This window comes from Thunnus maccoyii, chromosome 19, assembly GCF_910596095.1.
Source record: "Thunnus maccoyii chromosome 19, fThuMac1.1, whole genome shotgun sequence".
NCBI classification, from domain to species: Eukaryota; Metazoa; Chordata; class Actinopteri; order Scombriformes; family Scombridae; genus Thunnus; species Thunnus maccoyii.
The window spans coordinates 14,392,565-14,410,483 of NC_056551.1; the positions used below are offsets into that span (position 1 = coordinate 14,392,565).

A 17,919-nucleotide genomic window follows, 5' to 3' on the forward strand; every position below is an offset into this window, starting at 1 on the left:
GGTAGAGAAATAAAGAGAGAGAGAGGGAGAGAGAGAGAGCGCAGAAGCCCGAAGCACCCCCTGTGTTATTTTTCACCCAGATAAAAAAACAACAGGGTTGCTGCAGAGGATTCTTGATGACCTTATATGGCAGTGTGGGGGTGCTGCAACACGCTCCGGCTCAGATGGCAACCGTCCAAAAACTCTCGGATTACTGCCGGTTTCCAGGGCGAGTCAACCCAGGCAGCAACCAAACAGCCTGAATAACCCAACAGCCACCTTAATGTTTCCTTCCTTTAAACGAAATGTCGACTGCTTTTCTTCTGCTTTTTTTAATACTTCTTGTAAAACATACACCCTTTCGAGCAAAACCACCCTCGTGTCGCTGGGTGTAAATATGTTGTTGAATCACGAAACACCGAGAAGTGTTCTCGGAAAAAACGACTCTTCCCCCCCTCCAGTGAGGGCGAACCTCACCCAGTTATGGCGCAGCAGCGTTTTTACAGCACAGTGCTCTCCTTTGTCTGTAAAGAAGCCATTTTGAGACAGCAGAGAAACCATTGAGCAAGTGTTAGCCTGCACACTACTAAACAAAAAAGGTATTTTTGGACAGAGGGAAGCAGTGAAAAATACAAGATTTCTCCCCATAAGATTCTTTTAAGACTTGGATTACATGTTTTGAATACTAACTGTAAGTTTACAATCAAAAACAATATATGAGTTACAGTTATATTTTACAAAAATCAATATATTCTTGCTGATATCGTCTTTTTTATCACAAGTATTGTTCATGTTGTCTGTCCTCTGTGAGAATACTTACACATATAAACTAGCAAATTTAGTGAAATATCTCAACAAAAAAATCCATTTACCTTTTCAATACAACTTTTCCTTGTGGTTTAATAGGAAGTGGCTTAGTTAGAAAATGTCGAAATTGGAAGAAGGTACACTTGACTGCAATCCTGTCTTCAAGGGGAGAGAGAGAGAGAGAGGAGATGGTTTGCATATTGCCCACACAGATGATGCTTGAAGATGCATATTCGCTGGCTGAGAGGCAATGCCTAGCACTGATCAAAAAAAAAAAAGTTTTCAAAAGAGCTCTATCTTTCGTGCTAATGGATTCCTTCCTTTTCAGGAGACGCTTTCCCACCCCTTATTAATGCCATTATTAGAGGATCCGAAGATGGAGCTGAAAACATTCCTCCTGCCCCTGCGTTTAGGCCTGTTAACTGCATTTCACCAAAGTGCTGAGGTAAATATTTTCACCATGAGAGTTTTCCCTCCATCTGTTTCCTCATAGCTTTGACAGTCTAATTTTTCTGAGCCGTTGTAGAAGCTGTAAAAAAAAAAAAAAAAAAAAGAAAAAAAAAAAGACTACATGGCAGGACTTGTTTAGAAATTTAAATATGCCCTTGAAGCAAGGTCAAGCCGTACGTTAAGGCTACTCTTTGAGCGGTTCTTAAATGGCAAATAGACAGTACAGACCAATCGTGCCTGTAAGCTGCCTCCACACTTGTAGGTACACAAGCCATCAGGTGTAAAGCGTTGCTGTTGTGAGAGGAAGTGTATAAAGTCATTAATCAGAGCCAATGGGGGTTATCAATCAACAGCCAAATAGCAAAGCAGCACAATGAAAGTATTTTGCAAAAGGCCATTAGTTACCCATGGCCTGCTTTCTGTCATTTTGAGGAGCAGTGGTACATAACCTGGACTGTATAGGCTGTATATTCATGTCAGCATGCCAGTGAACATATTGAACAAAGTTGGCTACTACAAAAGACACATTTTTCTATGAGATCAAATTGATGATAGCAAATACATGAATTGACAGAAAACTTTTTAATAACAGTAACTGCATGCCTCATTTTTTTTACATTACTAAATTACCAAAATTGTTAAATGATTATAAAAGAGTTGGACTTACTCATTGCTACTCATACAAGGCCATAAGTGCAACCTGCCATTACACATTTTGTTACTTCAAACTGTGTTGTTTCTCTTAATTCAACATCTCCAAAACCATACAGCTGTTTATTCACAACATTTTGGTTTTCTTTTCTTATAAATACTATTATATTGGGTGTGCCATGACCTAGTTAAGACAAAGATGGATTCCAGGCAGAGGAAAAAAGGCTCAAAATGTCACAGGGTATTACATCCAGTACATTCTCTTCCTTCTTCTCAATCCTTTAAAAGGAGGAATCATAGATTTATCATAGTCCGTGAGAGATGAGGAAATCAAGTGTAAGATCCCTTTTGGAACAAAGGAATAGGCCATTGAGTCCTGTTTCAGGAAAATGGCTGCCGAGAGCGCTCAGCCCCCTCTCTCTGCTCTCTGTTGAAGGACTCCTGAGCCGTGCCTCTAATAGCAGACAGCTCCTCTACTGCTGCGCTCTGATTGGCCCGCCGCGTTGCTGCTGTTAACCAGCCAAATGCCCGAACACTGCAAAAACACCAGGCAATGTCAAACAAAACCCAGGTTGTCCGACAAAACACACTTCGAAAAAATTATTAAAATAAAAAAAATCGATTAAAATCTCCGCAGTTATTTAATAATCGTAAAAATGAGGATTAACACAACGGTTTGGCACTAGTTTGTTGTTGTGGATTAGACCAACTGACAGAAAAAAGGAGATATAACGTAACAAACCGCCGCATGCTAACGGTTATAACGGTTATAAACGTTAGCTTGACTGTTTTAATTCAACTCCGGACCGACCGCGCTTCGTATTAAAATCATATTCCTGTCAGCTATTTCACAGAAGTAGTCAACAACAACACTAACGTTAGCTCTACGGCGGCGGAGTCCCCATTTGTTTGTGTTCAAATATGAGCCGACATGTTTGAATGTGCGAGCGACCGCTAAACAACTGCGACCAAATGGTGTTTTTATTAGCATTTAGTAGCAGTTAAGAGGATATGTGTCTGTCTAATGTTTGCCATTTGGGTAAATGCAATCGGCAGATTCCATACAAAAATGATTAAGAGGATTTAGCAACACAAACCTGTTCCCTAAGCCTGTTTCACTCGAATTTGTGTACGTGAACGTTGCTTTTCGTTTAAAAACGTTTAACTTTAATTTAAGGCAGTAGCGTCGTTAAATGGCCAGCAGAGAGAGAAATAAGTTTGAAACGAAAGTGCGGCTAGCATCGGAGGTGGGCAAGCCTAGCGGTGTATTGTGGGAGAGACAGGAGCTACAGACCAGAGGCACACAATATGTGTTGGCTCTCGCCGAAAAGGAGGCAGTATTCTTCAAGCTAAATCATGTAATGTAAGCGGCGAAAGGAAAGCGATTCCGTCTTTTCGTCAATTAAAGGAAAAAAAATCACTCGATCGGATGAACCATGTCCAAGCCAGGGGAGAGGAACAGATTGAACGAAGACCATGGCAGAAAGCAGAGTTCAAGTAAGCTTGTTCTTTTTTTTCCTCCTCTTTCTCCAGCTCTCCTAAATGCCTGTTTTCCGTAACTGGGATATACGCTAGATCCCGTTTTCGCTCCCCGCTTGGGTTACCCCCACCACCACCACCTCCAGAGTCATGCATCTGTACCGTTTGGCTGTTTTTAAAGTGTCGGGGAGGCTGGTAACGGGACCGTGTTTAGCCTCACGTTAGCTCCTCTCTCCTTGTCGCTTGCCTGTCGTTTCAGGTTTGGCGAACGGCATGGACAGTCATCCCGGCTGCGGCTCGGCGGAGAAGCGGAGTCACCACTGGAGAAGTTACAAGTTGATCATCGACCCGGCGCTGAGGAAGGGGTCGCACAAACTGTACCGCTACGATGGACAGACTTTCAGCATGCCTGTAAGTGCACCGCCTTTGACGCGCGGTGAGTAGGGCTACAATAGTAACCGAGTAGCCGACCTCCATGATAGGTTACAATGTGGCCGTGTTGCCGTGGCTCGGCCGCGGTCATGCTCCAGCATCATGCTCGGCCGGCGTGCCGGAGGTGTTCAGTCTAATCAGACACCGCGTCCGGTGTGTGCAAAACTACTTTGCAACAAGTTATTGCCGTGTGAAGTTGTGAATGGGAAGGATAACAGCATTGTGTCTCCCCCCCCCTCCACCCTCTTCTCCTACAGAACCCCGGGATGCCACCGGTGGACATGCTCCGGGACCCGAGGATCGGCCGTCTCTGGACTAAGTACAAAGAGACGGACCTGCCGGTGCCCAAATTTAAGGTATGGTGCCAGCTTTTTCCTTGTGGAAAACAGGCGCTGTCAAAAGTTGCAGACACACCCCCTCGCTCATCTTCGGGAAGAGGAGGAAAAGCACAGTTGTCGGGAGGGCTGTCAAGCACCAAAATAACTAATGCATGCTGTAAATGTGGACTTTTAATTGTTTTCATAACAGGGACCCACTGAATTTGCATGCTTAGCGTTACTACTCCGGCGCTGCTGCTCTTTATTCAGCTGTCAGAGATTGACCCCACATGTTGCAACATTAACCCGAAAGCACTTCCAACATTAACCTCCCCCCCCCTCACCCCTCCTCTCATCCTTCTCCCAGATCGATGAGTGTTATATCGGCCCCGTGCCTCCAAAGGAGGTGACATTCGCCAGGCTGAACGACAACATCAGGGAAGGATTTCTTACCGACATGTGCAAGAAATATGGAGAAATCGAGGAGGTGGAGATCCTTTATAATCCGAAGAACAAGAAGCACCTGGGAATTGCCAAGGTTGTTTTTGAGACCGTAAAAGCCGCCAAGGTGGCCGTACAGTCGCTCCACAACACGTCTGTTATGGGAAACATCATCCACGTGGAGCTGGACCCGAAAGGTAAACAGTGATTCAGCCGTTCAAGGGAAACACATGTAACCTACATTTATGCACGATCGAGCTCTGCTCTTTGATGAAGTACGTAGTCATAAGCGAAACGTTGCTTTGTTTTGAATTATTAGGGGGACAGCTGTCACGTGTTTAAATTTACGTGCGTTGCCTGGTAACGTGGGATAATTGAATTTCATTGAATGTAAGCGTGCTCTGCTCCCACGAGCCTAGAGCTGAGGGTGCTGTGTACTCCCACTGCGCCCAATTTCAGCCCTGTAAACAAACACAAACCGATTTGTCACAGTCCTCTCCCCCCTTTTTAGATTGGTTTTTTTTTAGTCACTTTTATTAGAAATTACTGAAAGTTTCAGTCCGTTTTTCAATCAGTGATACTGTCAGGCTTCAAAGTCTCTGCTGCTGTTTGTGACTGATGTAAAACAGCAACTTTAATTGTTTTTAAGATCATGTAAAGCATTTTTGACTTGCGGTCTTTGAAATAAATAATTATTAATTCTATTATTGATATTTTTGATGACAGTGTGCACAATTTTTACTGGCTGCCCAAGTGCTGCTATCTTGAATTATTCCCACAATTCTATTTTTCCTTTTTTCTAAACAGTTTGTGTCTTTATAGAAGTGTAGTTATTTAAATGTTTTGTGCAGCATATGCAAAATCTATGACATGTTTTTGTTATTGTAAGGATCTATATATCACATGTAAAGTTTTAGATTGACATTTTAACATTAACTATATTTATTGCACAACATAATTGAGTGTCATAGTTTACAGTTGATACATATGGAGGCAGAAACAATAATTAGTTTAGTTTATGATGCTTTTACTGCTTTTACTTCACTTTAAAAAACGAACCTGCAGAAGTGTATGTTGCTCTTCTACAAACATTCAGCTACCATTTGTATAATCACTGTTATTTAAATCATGGCAGCTTAGTTTCAATAAAGCCCCGCTGGCGCTCAGCCAGCTTTATAAACTTGGCATCAGACCCGCTTGTGTTTACCGTTCCTCAGGTGAGAATCGCCTCCGATACTTCCAGCTCCTGATGAATGGCAGCTACACTCCACGGACTCTGCCTGTTGGTGGAGAGGAAGCCAGAGAAGTTTCTCCTCGTAGCCTGGCAGAAGCCTTACTGGTAAAAACTGCACTAAAATCATACAAAAGAATGAAAAAAGTTTGGGGTTTTTTTTGTTTGTTTTTTTTGTAGTTTATTCAAAATCACTCCCATAGCTGTGGGACTTTAGTACAGTCTCTTTAAGGTCAGTCTGGAGGAGCGGTTACATGCTCTTGTGTAGCTGTACTGAATTGTAGTGTTACTTTGTAGAAAACTTAGCCAATCTAAGCTGACATCCTTATCTTTAATCCATTTTATCAGTGCAGCAGGTGGTGGAGTAGAGCAGAGGAAAGAATGTTTTCCAGCCCCTTGCCCGGCGGAGTGAAATCTCAAAGCCATTGAAACATGCACTTTGGCCTTGTAGCATGAGATCCCCCCCTCAGGCATTGTGCCTAGATACTCTTATCCACCAGTTTGCTTTTTTTTTTTTAAACAATCCTCTCGGGTGTACACTGTGCAATGTAACATGTGTCAAGTTGCAACCAAAAGATGTTCTCAACCAAATGTCAGCAGTATTAGATTTTTTTAAACTTTGATGATAGAGGTTTTATTTGAGATTTGGTTGAGACTTATCCTGATCGTCTCTGTCTCCTCTAAGGCCTGTGAGCCCATCCGCAGGTTGTCGGAGAGCAGCGTGTCTGCTGTTGGAGGGACATTGCCGCCCAGCAGCTCCACCACTCCACTGTCCTTGGAGACGGGTTACTCCAGCCTAAGGCAGGACACACCCCAGTCCCAGGGAACCCCACATACCCCGCGCCAGACAGGTACGCCCTTCTCTCAAGACTCCAACTACTCCAGTCGGCAGTCCACGCCTGCGTACCAGTCCAGCCGGCCCGAGAGCTCCGGAGGTTACAAATCCCGGAGACACGAGAGTAAGTTCCAGGATGCGTACAATCGCAGACCGGAGAGGCCTCAGTACCGCAGCAACATGTATCGAAGTACGACGTCTGAGCAAGCTCCCTTCAAACAGCACCAACTCACCCCACCTGAGCCTCCACCTTCCACCCCTTCCTTCACCTACACAGCACCTCCCCCTGCTACACCTAACTTCAAGTCCGCCTTCTCGCCCTACCAGGCTCCTTTGCCCCCCGCTTTCCCCCCATCAGAGCCAGCTTTCAATCACCCAGCCCAAAGGGAGGGTGAGTACCTCCGACCCCCGCAGCCGCCTCTGGCAGCTGCCACGGACTTTTTGCCCGTCAAGGAGCGACCGGAAACTCCTCCGATCCCCGAGCCCCCACCGGAGCCCGTGCCCCATCCAACCACCCCTCCTCCTCAAACGCCAGAGCACTGCCCATCACCTGGCTCCCCCACGCTGGATCCAGAGCGCAATAGCCTGGATTCTCGCATTGAGATGCTCCTCAAGGAGAAAAGGACAAAACTGCCTTTCTTGGCGGAGCGAGACTCGGACACTGAGGTGCGAATGGAGGGGAGTCCCATCTCCTCCTCGTCCTCTCAGCTATCCCCAATTCCCCCTTACACGTCTGGCTCTCAAGGCGGCCAGCAAAATTCCCGTCCCTCTAGCACAGGCTTGGAGGATATCAGTCCGACCCCACTGCCAGACTCGGAAGATGAAGAGCCGATTCCCGGAACTGCCTCCCTGATCAAGAGAATCAGATCTCCGGTCCACGAGAAGATGGGCAACAGTGACCTCAAAGACGGACATTATCGAGGCCACACTCCCACTGATAAAATGGAGACAGTAAGACAGTTTTTTTTCAGATATTTTCAGGAGAAGTTTCACATTTTGGAAAATAACTACCTATTAACATGAAAAATAATACCATGCTTAGTTTGTCACATTTCACAGCAGCTTAATGTGTCAGATGTAGCTAAAATTAAACCGCATTACCCGTCTTAATTAGTTTATAGTAGCACAGTGCTCATGTTTACTCACAGATGTGAATGACAGTTACACAAGGGACACAGGAAGTGAGGTCTAGTTTCAGTGCAAGGTGGCTGTAGTAAACTTTCCCTTTTGTTTCATTCTTTGTCTTCTGCCTTGTAAAGGAAATTCCGGTTTCACAGCAAACCGTATATGAAGGTACCACCCAAAAATGCTGTTTGCTCTTTCAGTTAACACCTGTGGTTTTTGTGCAAAGAATGAAAATTATCTTAAAACGTTATGTTAATTATTTTAGTTGTAATAAGCAGTGTTTGTCTGAGATTTACCTTTTTAAAAAGAGCGAATTTATTAGTACAATAGGCTCTGAATATGAGTATAAAATAGTTGACATGAGTTATGAATATAAAGTTTTAGATGCATAACTTGCAGCCTCACAAATACCTTCACATGCATATGAAGCTGATCACCTTGACGGCAACCTGGCCCGTGATGTTGTATTTCTATAGTTTGTGCTTTGAAAGGAGAAATAAGAGCAGTTCTGCTGTTGGGGAATTGAATACTCTTGTTTCCTCTTTCTAAAACTCCCCACACGCGCTCATAGGGAGGAAAACACAGTTTGGCTGTGGGCCCCATTCACCACGACACTTCCTGGTTCTGCTGAGCCTGACAGTCAGGATTGGTCACAGCGTCCCATGTCTCACATTTCAAGTTATCACAAAGCAAACATTGCAAACAGGTCATTTGGGTAACGACGCCACTCCCATGCTGAGTTTACTCTGCTTAGTTTCATTTCTGTAGCAGTTGTAACAGAGATCCTCTTAAAATAAGAAACAACAGGGAAGAGAATTCAACACTGTTATGTTTAATAAAAGTCTTTATATTATCTGCTATGGTTTTAAAAATAGTTTGATGCTTGAGCAAACATGCTGAAGACATGGGTCGGCTGTGTTTGACTGCGCTAGTGTGTATACTAAACTTTGAACTCACATCAGCACTTAAATGATTTGCTGCTCATATTTTGAATGATTAACAAGTGGGGCTTTTTGGTGCCAAGACAAATGTGCCTGTAACAGAATATAACAAAGACCGTCAGGTACTGAAGATTCATAGTTTTGTTGGCTTATTGTTTGATCAGATATTTCCTGATTTACATATAAAAAAAAAAAAAAAATCTGCCATTTTTAAAAACTATTTTATTCAGGCAAAGTTCTTGTGTGTCTGCTTGTGTTTAGACCACATTTAACATTTGATAACTTACACTTCTTTTGTTGAATTAAATAAAAAGTGTTTTGTAGAATTGAAACATTTCCAACAATACCCAGCCTTACTTATGTTAATTAATGTTAAAGCAAAAGGGGCAGATTTGACAAAAGAGTCTCAAGGACCCCCTCCATATGTTTGACAACATAAAAATGCTCTGCTTTGATTAATGATTTGTTGTCTGAAATGGCTCCGAAAACGTTGCGATGTCACAAATTCTTCAACAGAGATTTTATGTGAGCACAGAGAAACTTTCCCCCTTCGGCAGATAAATGTGAAAACTCTGCACATGCAGCACATCATCATCATAATTTTTTGAATGGAGGGCGACTTTAACTCAAGGTCCTCCTACTAGCTTTTTCCCGTGCTTTTGAATGTATTTCAAGGTTTTTATAAAGTGGTTTGTTCTGTTGTCATGGAGATAAAAGGGGATATGATTGTATGTGTGTAAACGGTGGAAAAATAGATGATCACCCTCCACAGTCCTGACAGGTTATCTCTTTTTCTCGCAGGCTCATCAGTCGTCAGGAGAAGACATGGAAATCTCCGACGATGAGATGCCCGGGACTCCGATCACCAGCGGGGACTGCGGCAAAGGCATCGTTGTAAACTCTGCGGTGTCCCCGATGCAGACCATTCCCATGCCTCCTCCCGGCTTCCCCCCTCTACCGCACCAGGCCAGCTTCTCCATCCCACATCACCACCTGCCCCCTCACTCTGCCGTCCCAGGACATCCTGCTCACCTGGCCGGCCATCCTGGAGTGCCTCACCACATGCTGCCACCCATGGGTCCTTACCCTCCTAGCATGATGCCGCTGGTGCAAATGGAGCTGATGAACTGCTTGCGGTGGGAACAGTGGAGCACGGTTCCCATGTCCTTCCAGATGCAGCAGCAGATGCTGAGTCGCATGGCACAGACCAGAGGGCCCTATCCTTATCCGCATTTCGTGGATAGTGGTGCATCTGGGCCATTTGCAGGACCCTACGCACCTCTGTCTATGGGTGCTACACCTGCTGGTGGTGCAGGGGCGCCCGGGCAGCAGTGGCAACATCCCAGTGTGCCGAAGTTTAACCCTACTGTTCCTCCTCCTGGATATGAGACCAAAAAGGAGGATCCCCACAAGGCCACTGTTGACGGAGTGCTGCTGGTCATTGTCAAAGAGCTGAAGGCCATCATGAAGAGGGACCTCAACCGGAAAATGGTGGAGGTGGTGGCTTTTAGAGCCTTTGATGACTGGTGGGATAAAAAGGAACGCTCAGCAAAGGTAAGTCTGTCATTTCACCTTCTTAGATACAAATAGTGTTGTCTTGAGAGTCTAAGAGAGTGTTGTGGGGAAAATGTTCTTGATCTGACTTGTAACTGTACATCCTGCTAAATAAAACCGTCAGATAAGGTCCAAATTTATGAAATAATTATGCACAATAGAAACCATGAATGCAGTGACATTAATAATATTTAACTAAGTCTGCATTGCAGCACAAATGTTCATCATAAACATTCCTTCAATATTACACAGTAAAAACCACTTCTCTATGTTGTTTTTAGCTGATATGCTTCTCTGTGGTCTTGTCTTGTCACAAGTCTTGCATTATCAGTAAATATAGTTTGGACAAAACTCATCTGACATTTCTGACAGTAGTTTGAATATGATATATGATTGATAATGAATTATTTAAGTCGTTAATCAGGAAAAATGCCCAATATTTACTGGTTTCTACTTTCAAATGTGAAGATTGGATGCTTTTCTCTTTTTTATGGCATTTAAACTAGATTTTATATTTGTGGTTGGGGGTGGGGAGGGTGATCTGTTGATCAGACAAAACAAGCAATTTGAAGACATCTCCTCGAACTCTGGGAAAATAATTATCAGCTGAGTGATTTGTGAAAATAATCGCTAGTTGCATGTTTATCTGTAGCAACCTATGTTTTATGAAAATAACTCTGCAGACTCTCTTTTGTATTGTTCAGTATATTAAGAGGGTTTAATAAGCCTGGAACCACCTGGAATTAAAAATCCTATCCTTTTTCCCAGGCGTCTTTGACTCCGGTGAAGGGTGCGGAGGGGAAGGAGGAGGAAAGACCCAAACCCAAAGAGACGATGGGTTCAAGTCTGCTGGAGAACTGGAACAAGGGCGAGGGACTGGGCTACGAGGCAATGGGCCTGGGAATCAGTTTGAGAGGAGCCATCCGATTGCCCTCCTTCAAGGTAAGCCTTGAAATGAGTCACAGATAACACAGATAAGTCTCTTTACTCTCCACCATGTGCACTGCCTGTTGGTGTTTAATGGTTGCATGTTGTGTTCAGGTGAAGAGGAAGGACCCACCTGAGGCCGCAGCCGCAGGGGACAACAAACGAGCCCGGCCCTCCACTCCAGTGGATGACGAGCTGGAGGATGAAGGTACGGCAGATCAAATACTCCACATGTTTAATCCCCCTCAGTTCTTCCAGGTCGCTGACGTATTTTGTGGTTATTTCCTGTCAGACCGGGACCGAGACCCAGCTGAGCTCCCCTCGGACGACTCCAAAATGGACGGCGACGGTGCATCAGCAAAGCGTAGACACTCACGGCCACTTGAGCTGGACAGCGAAGGAGAGGAGGAGGTGGACACGTCGGGGAAGGAGGAAGAGTCGCTCACCGACAGGGAGGAGGAACCTGATGAAACGGCAGCTGCGGACGGGATGTCGACAGGAAAAGTATGCTGTCTCGAAAATGACTCCTGATTGTTAATCTGTTGGATTATGGTGCCGTTTATTCACATTTTTGATGATTTGTAATTTTCTTTTAGAGCGACGATGAGGAGGGTGATGATGAAGATGAGGGAGACTCATCCAGTGAGAGTGCGTCCTCAGATTCGTCTGATGAAGGTACAAAACATCTGACAGCAAGAGTTTTCAAACTTTTCAAAGCATCTGTTTTCTGTAATTGATCATTTCCTTTTTTCTCGCAGAAGGCGAGAGCTCAGACTCCTCCAAGGCCAGCTCCGACTCCTCGGCGGAAAGCGACGACTCCTCGGAGTACGAGTTAAGCACGGAAGAGGAGGACGAAGAGGGGGCAGCGAGAGTAGACATGGAGGATGATGGCAAAGTGGCCAAGACTTCCTCATCCTCTTCGTCCTCCACATCATCATCTTCCGATGAAGAGGACGGGGAGGCTGATACCAGGCCACCAAGCCCGCCTGCAGGCCCGGTTCCAGAGGATAAAGAGGACCACAGGAGCAGAGAGGAGCTGAGCAGCAAGCACAGACGCAGACCTCCGAGCCCTGAGGAAGCGGAGATGGAGGACCTGAAACCGCCATCGCCTAAAGGCATCCCAGGTGAGTGTTCAGGTGAAACATGAATCATTTCAATGAAGGTATTTAGCATTTTGAAGTACTGATGTCAGAGTTTAAATGAAATATGTATGTTATATATATGTTTTTGTCTTTTAGTCATAGAGCGAGACATCAGCGTTGATGGCAACATTCCTGTAGTGAAGTCCGAACCTCTGGAGCATGTAGCGAACCTTCGGCCACCCACTCCAACGGGCGCCCTGCCTGACAGTGACCAGGAGACAAAAACCAAAGGTAAAGCCGAGCCTGAGGAAGTAGCCTGCACCCCTGCCCGATTAGCCCCACCCCACATAGATTCAAACACACCTGTCCCCAAATCCGCCTCTGCATCTGTAATGCACCTCCCTCTCCCGCCTCAACTGGCAGTAGAAGGTCGCTCCCTCCTTCATCCACCCCCAGGTCCTCTACCTGACCTCCCTCAGCGACCCCGACTCCCCACAGATGAGGATATCCCTCGCACGCCGGGCAGGGACCTGATGGAGCGCGCCCGGAGTCTGGGCAAGTCCCAGAGTACGGACACGGTGCCCATCACACCCGGCAGCGATGCCCCGCTGACGGGCAGCAGCCTGTTGCTTAGCTCCCCTCACATCCCTGGTAGTCCATTTTCCTACCCTGCACAATCTCCTGTCCTTAGTGCGGGTGTCCCCCGCACTCCAGGTAGAGACTTAACATTCACCCCTGTCTTCCCCGACCCCACAGCACTGCCTCTTCACAGGAAAATATCCTCCGAGAGCCTGGACGACAGACCACTTTTTAAGGAGCCGCCCATCAGCGCCTTGCCAAACCAGGCCCTGTCATCCGGCACAGAGCTTTCAGCCAGTGTCCCCGAAGACCTGCCCGCTGGCCTCACTGTGGACGTCCCTGTGCCGTCTGACACTGCCCCATCAAAGAGGAAACCCGGACGACCCAAAGGCAAAAAGACTCTGGCTGTCTCAGCAGCTGATGAGTCTTTGGATCTCTCATCTGAGCCCTCCACTCTGCCTGATGACGCACACCATCTATCCATGCAAATGAAGTCCCCCGACCACCCGAGCCTGGACTTCCGGGAAAGAGAGGTGGAGCCTCAGACAATCCTGCCCACCTCAGATGGCTTCCTGTCCTATGAGGATGAGGCACCTGTGGCCGTAAAGCCTGCTCGGAGGGCACGGCGAGGCTGGGAGGAGCTGCTGCTGGACAGCCTGTCCCCCGTCCCCACGCCTCACCGGCCCTACTTCACCCCACGCTCCGAGTTCGAGGAGATGACCATCCTTTATGACATCTGGGACGAAGGCATAGATGATGAGGACATTCGGCTTCTGCAGATCACTTACGACAAGATGCTTCAGCAGGATAACGGCAACGACTGGCTCAACGACACGCTCTGGGTCAACCATCCTTATATCCTTTACTGCTTAACGTCTACAGGAAATGTTGTCATTTTTAAAAACAAAGTTACAAAATTCTCCACAAACCCAAGAGATAAAAAGCACAGAAGAAATACTATAATACCAGTAAAAAAGATAAAATGTGAATTATTTTCTTTTTTAATAGTTATGTACTGTGTGTATCAAATAGCAGCCCCCTCTGGTGGTGAAAATGAGGAACTGTATTGTCAAGTGTTTTGGTGTCCCAGCTGTGTTCCAAAGCCTTTTCAGTATCTTCTTTGACTTCACCGCACCTACCAACAACCCGAGAGTGAAGAAAAAGAGGAGAGACGACGGCATGAGGGATCACATGACTGGCTGTGCCAGAAGCGAGGGATACTACAAGATCGACAAGAAGGACAAGATCAAGTACCTTCAGAGCACACGGCTGCAGTCGGAGGAGCCGCCTGTCGACACACAGGTGAGACACACGGACGAACTGTGATGCTTGAGTTCAGATGTGAAAATATTAAAGGCGCACTGTTGTTAAGGAATTAAATGTAAATATATCTCCGTCTCCTCCCTGCAGGGTATGAGTATTCCTGCACAGGTCCACGCCTCTACCAGAGCGGGCTCGGAGCGGCGGTCGGAGCAGAGGCGTTTGCTGTCCTCTTTCGCATGTGACAGCGACCTGTTGAAGTTCAACCAGCTGAAGGTGAACAAAATGAAACAGAACTTTGTCCCAGTGGGGAGTTTGATTCACCCTGAGTGTTATAAAAAGAAAATAACATTAATTAAACAGACACAACAAACACAGAGCGTAATCAGTGCAGTTTTTGTCATCCTCAAAAGTCAAGAGTTTTCTACAATTTAAAAAAAAAATAAAATAAAATTAAAAATCATTATTTCTAATTCCAAGTTTTTTTCTCAGCAAATAACAAAAAGTTCTTCATTCATTACTAAGATGTTTCAGCTTTTCTGTTACTCAGAAGTGACATTTTTCCCCTTTTTTTCTCTCTCTCAGTTCCGTAAGAAGAAGATCAGGTTCTGCAAGTCGCACATCCACGACTGGGGTCTGTTTGCTATGGAGCCCATTGCTGCTGATGAAATGGTCATCGAGTACGTGGGACAGAACATCAGACAGGTGAGAGATAGTTGATCAGATTATTTGAAGTGGATTTTCTGTTTATGTAAATAATTCAAGTCATGTAAATAAGTCAAAAACTGTGTTTCTTAAAAGTGTCTGTATTATCCAAAAATATGGATGTATATAGATGCACATTTTAGGGCTGCACATAACTGTTATTTTCATTATATCATCATAATTTAATTTAGTCATTAATCTGTCAAGTATTTTGTCAATAATTTGATTAGTTGTTTGGTCTATTAAGTGAAAAATGACAATTACTGTGTCCTAGAGCTTAAGAACCTAAAATGTTTTGTCCCAAACAGTTTTTTATCAGAGGAGACTAAAGAAACCAGAAAATATTTAAGATACATTTAAGAAGCTGGAACCAAAGAATTTTGGGATTTCTTTTCTTAAAAAATTACTCAGAACAATCAATCGATTATCAAAGTGGTTGGCAGTTAATTTTCTGTCAACCGACTAATCTATTAATCGATTAATCATTGCAGCTCTGGCGCATTTTTGTTGTCAGGATGACCGGGGCTATTTGAAAATTAACAATTGCATTCAAGATTTATGATGGATTATATATGTAGAATTTAAGTTTGCCTTGAAAATGTCAGTTACAAGATGCATTTTATCAGATCTCTTAAGGTGTCAAATATGACAGCTCATTACAAATCTGTGAAGTTTTGGTGTACCTGGTAGGAAATATGAGCTTACTCACTTTTACTCCACTTGTACACCAGTCAAACCAAGTCCCTACATTTCTGACTTTGTAGGGGTCAAGGATCAGTTCTCTTTACATCCTCTTCCTCCATTAAGGAGAATGGGACAAACCGTAACAACACTTAAGGAAGGGTTACAACCAATCATGATAGCTCATTTTGCTTCTAAAGACCAGAGCTTTTGACATGTTGACTGATACTGAGATAGTGTGTGATGTTCATGAGCAAGCCTCACTTTAACATGGACAGCTAGAGTTTAATTAGAGATGGGAAATGACAACCTGCAGCTGTATTAACAGTGACTTTTCCGTGTTGTAATTGCATGTAATATAATTCTAGACATTTTTAAGGTTATAATCTGTTAGATAAAGCTATTAGTTTAAGTTTAGAACTGTTGCATTTCTAACGAGTGACTATCTTCCATCTCCAGGTGATTGCGGACATGCGGGAGAAACGCTACGAAGAGGAAGGTATCGGCAGCAGCTACATGTTCCGCGTTGACCACGACACCATCATAGACGCCACGAAGTGTGGCAACTTCGCCCGTTTCATCAACCACAGCTGCAATGTAAGACGACAAGCTGCATGTTGTCTTCTTGTAAAAGCTTCAGCACCACGTCAATATGAAACAGAATCAGTCATGTGCATTAGTATCCTGGTTTCGATTATATTCAGGATGTGGCGTTTACATGGAATTATTCATATCTCTCTATACATGATCATAACAGTATCCAGGTTTCTGATCATCTGCCTGCAGGTGTGTCTTGATTTCTCACCATCTCCGCCACTATGAGATGGTTCAGAAGCCTTGATAAGGTGTTTACATGGTTTCTATTAAAGTTCTCCAGGTAGTATATCCAGGTTTCTTAAAACGGGATAAGGTCTTATCCAGGTTTCTGAAACCAGGATAAGCTGTTGACATGTGCAAAACATCCAGGATACTAAATGGCTGCTTATATAGCACTTTTATCCAAAGCAGTTTACAATGTTTCTGCTGCTCACTCACCCGTTCACACACACACACTCACACACCAAATGGTGGCAAGCTACCACACAGGGTGCTGGCACAAACATCAGGAGCAATTTGGGGTTCAGTATCTGGCCTAAGGACACTTGAACATGCGGACAGAAGGAGTCATGGATCAAATCACTGACCTTCTGATTAGTGGACGACCCCGATCTATCTCCTGAGCCACAACGCTCTCATTTTACAAACATATTATAATCGTGTCCATTTTCTTTTTTTTTTCTTTCAGCCCAACTGTTATGCAAAGGTCATCACAGTGGAGTCTCAGAAGAAGATCGTGATCTACTCCAGGCAGCCCATTAACGTCAACGAGGAGATCACGTACGACTACAAGTTCCCGATAGAGGACGAGAAGATCCCCTGTTTGTGTGGGGCGGAGAACTGTAGGGGAACGCTCAATTAACGTCGGCATCCGGTCAAGGTCAGAAGAAACTCCTCCGGGGGTGTAAAAGCCCCCCGAAAGCCCTAAACTTTATTCGAGTTTCCCAGACATGCACACGTTGAGACTCCCCAATGATGAGGAGGAAGGCGTTACATTTGGGAGCGAGGAGAGGAAGAGTTCAGCCACCTTCACTGCACTCTTCGCATATTTAACTCTAGATTGTTTACGATTTATGGTGCTCTTGAAATGAAAAAAAAAAAAAAGCATAGTTTTTTATGTCTGCCAGTGACCCAGAATTTACAAAACACTTGACTCGCTGGTGCAGCGTTACCTCCCCTCCTCTCCCCCGTTGGACAGTATTTCAGCATGGTTCCTCCCAACACCCGGTCCTGGTTTGTACAGTTTTTTTTTTTTTTTTTCCTTTCTCATTTGTCTCATAAGCTTTACGTAAACCACACGTGGTACAAAAAACAAAAAAACACACAACACAAACTCACATGTTCAGCTGCTTACTAACACTGTTGAGACGCACAAGATCACCAGGGAAAACGCCTCTCTGCGGGAGACTTTTTTCCATCCAGCAGACGGGGAGGACGGCGGAGCGTCGCGGCCCGCCACGGACCGAAAAAAAACAAACAAAAAACCCCGCTTTCTCGCTCCTACCTCCTCCTGCACCTTGGAAGTAAATCAAACTGATTTAAAAAGAAAAAAAAAATCAAGCAACAACAAAAAAAAAAAAGGTTAAATCCTGCCACAAAATCTGGAATATTTGGAAAATCACACCTGCCAATAACGGATCATGCTGCTTCCTATTAGTTTATGCAAAAGTTAAAGATGAAATTTGTATTATTAACGATATTCCAGTGTTTTCCAGTTTTGTTTAGGTGATTCTCTTTTTTCAAAGACACTATATTTGCCTGTTTGTGTGTGTGTGTGTGTGTGTGAATGTCCTCGTCAGGCTTAGTGTATGTGAATATGAGTGCACTGCCCCCCCCACCTGTAACC

The 17,919-nt window shown here is 44.7% G+C and overlaps 1 protein-coding gene and 1 long non-coding RNA gene across 5 annotated transcripts; one reads left to right on the top strand and one right to left on the bottom strand.

Moving 5' to 3' along the window:
• Window positions 1–1,147: 1,147 nt before the first annotated feature.
• setd1ba (SET domain containing 1B, histone lysine methyltransferase a) lies at window positions 1,148–17,626 on the top strand. Of its 4 annotated transcripts, none has more exons than XM_042394717.1 (19): window positions 2,416–3,384; window positions 3,626–3,777; window positions 4,056–4,154; window positions 4,483–4,753; window positions 5,774–5,895; window positions 6,473–7,573; window positions 9,490–10,242; window positions 11,011–11,184; window positions 11,284–11,377; window positions 11,462–11,673; window positions 11,766–11,844; window positions 11,928–12,293; window positions 12,408–12,902; window positions 13,008–13,685; window positions 13,966–14,132; window positions 14,241–14,366; window positions 14,676–14,795; window positions 15,936–16,073; window positions 16,762–17,626. In XM_042394717.1, the coding sequence occupies exons 1-19, from the start codon at window positions 3,324–3,326 to the stop codon at window positions 16,933–16,935; spliced, it is 5,382 nt and encodes a 1,793-aa protein (XP_042250651.1). In that variant the 5' UTR covers window positions 2,416–3,323; the 3' UTR covers window positions 16,936–17,626. The 4 variants fall into 4 exon arrangements, with proteins under 4 accessions (XP_042250650.1, XP_042250651.1, XP_042250652.1 ...); XM_042394718.1 differs by having other exon boundaries at window positions 12,408–12,542; XM_042394716.1 differs by lacking the exon at window positions 2,416–3,384 and adding an exon at window positions 1,148–1,231 and having other exon boundaries at window positions 12,408–13,685.
• Window positions 1,800–2,835, bottom strand: LOC121885350. Its single transcript, XR_006092541.1, has 2 exons — window positions 2,765–2,835; window positions 1,800–2,422 (listed from the first exon to the last, which is right to left on the bottom strand). It is a non-coding gene; the product is annotated as an uncharacterized LOC121885350 (long non-coding RNA).
• Window positions 17,627–17,919: the final 293 nt, after the last annotated feature.

Bases quoted from the DNA above. Each gene is read 5' to 3' on its own strand.
- setd1ba (XM_042394715.1), top strand. From the start codon at position 3,324: ATGTCCAAGCCAGGGGAGAGGAACAGATTGAACGAAGACCATGGCAGA. The intron at 3,385-3,625 runs GTAAGCTTGTTC...CTGTCGTTTCAG, and splicing joins TGGCAGAAAGCAGAGTTCAA to GTTTGGCGAACGGCATGGAC. The intron at 10,243-11,010 runs GTAAGTCTGTCA...CCTTTTTCCCAG, and splicing joins AAAAGGAACGCTCAGCAAAG to GCGTCTTTGACTCCGGTGAA.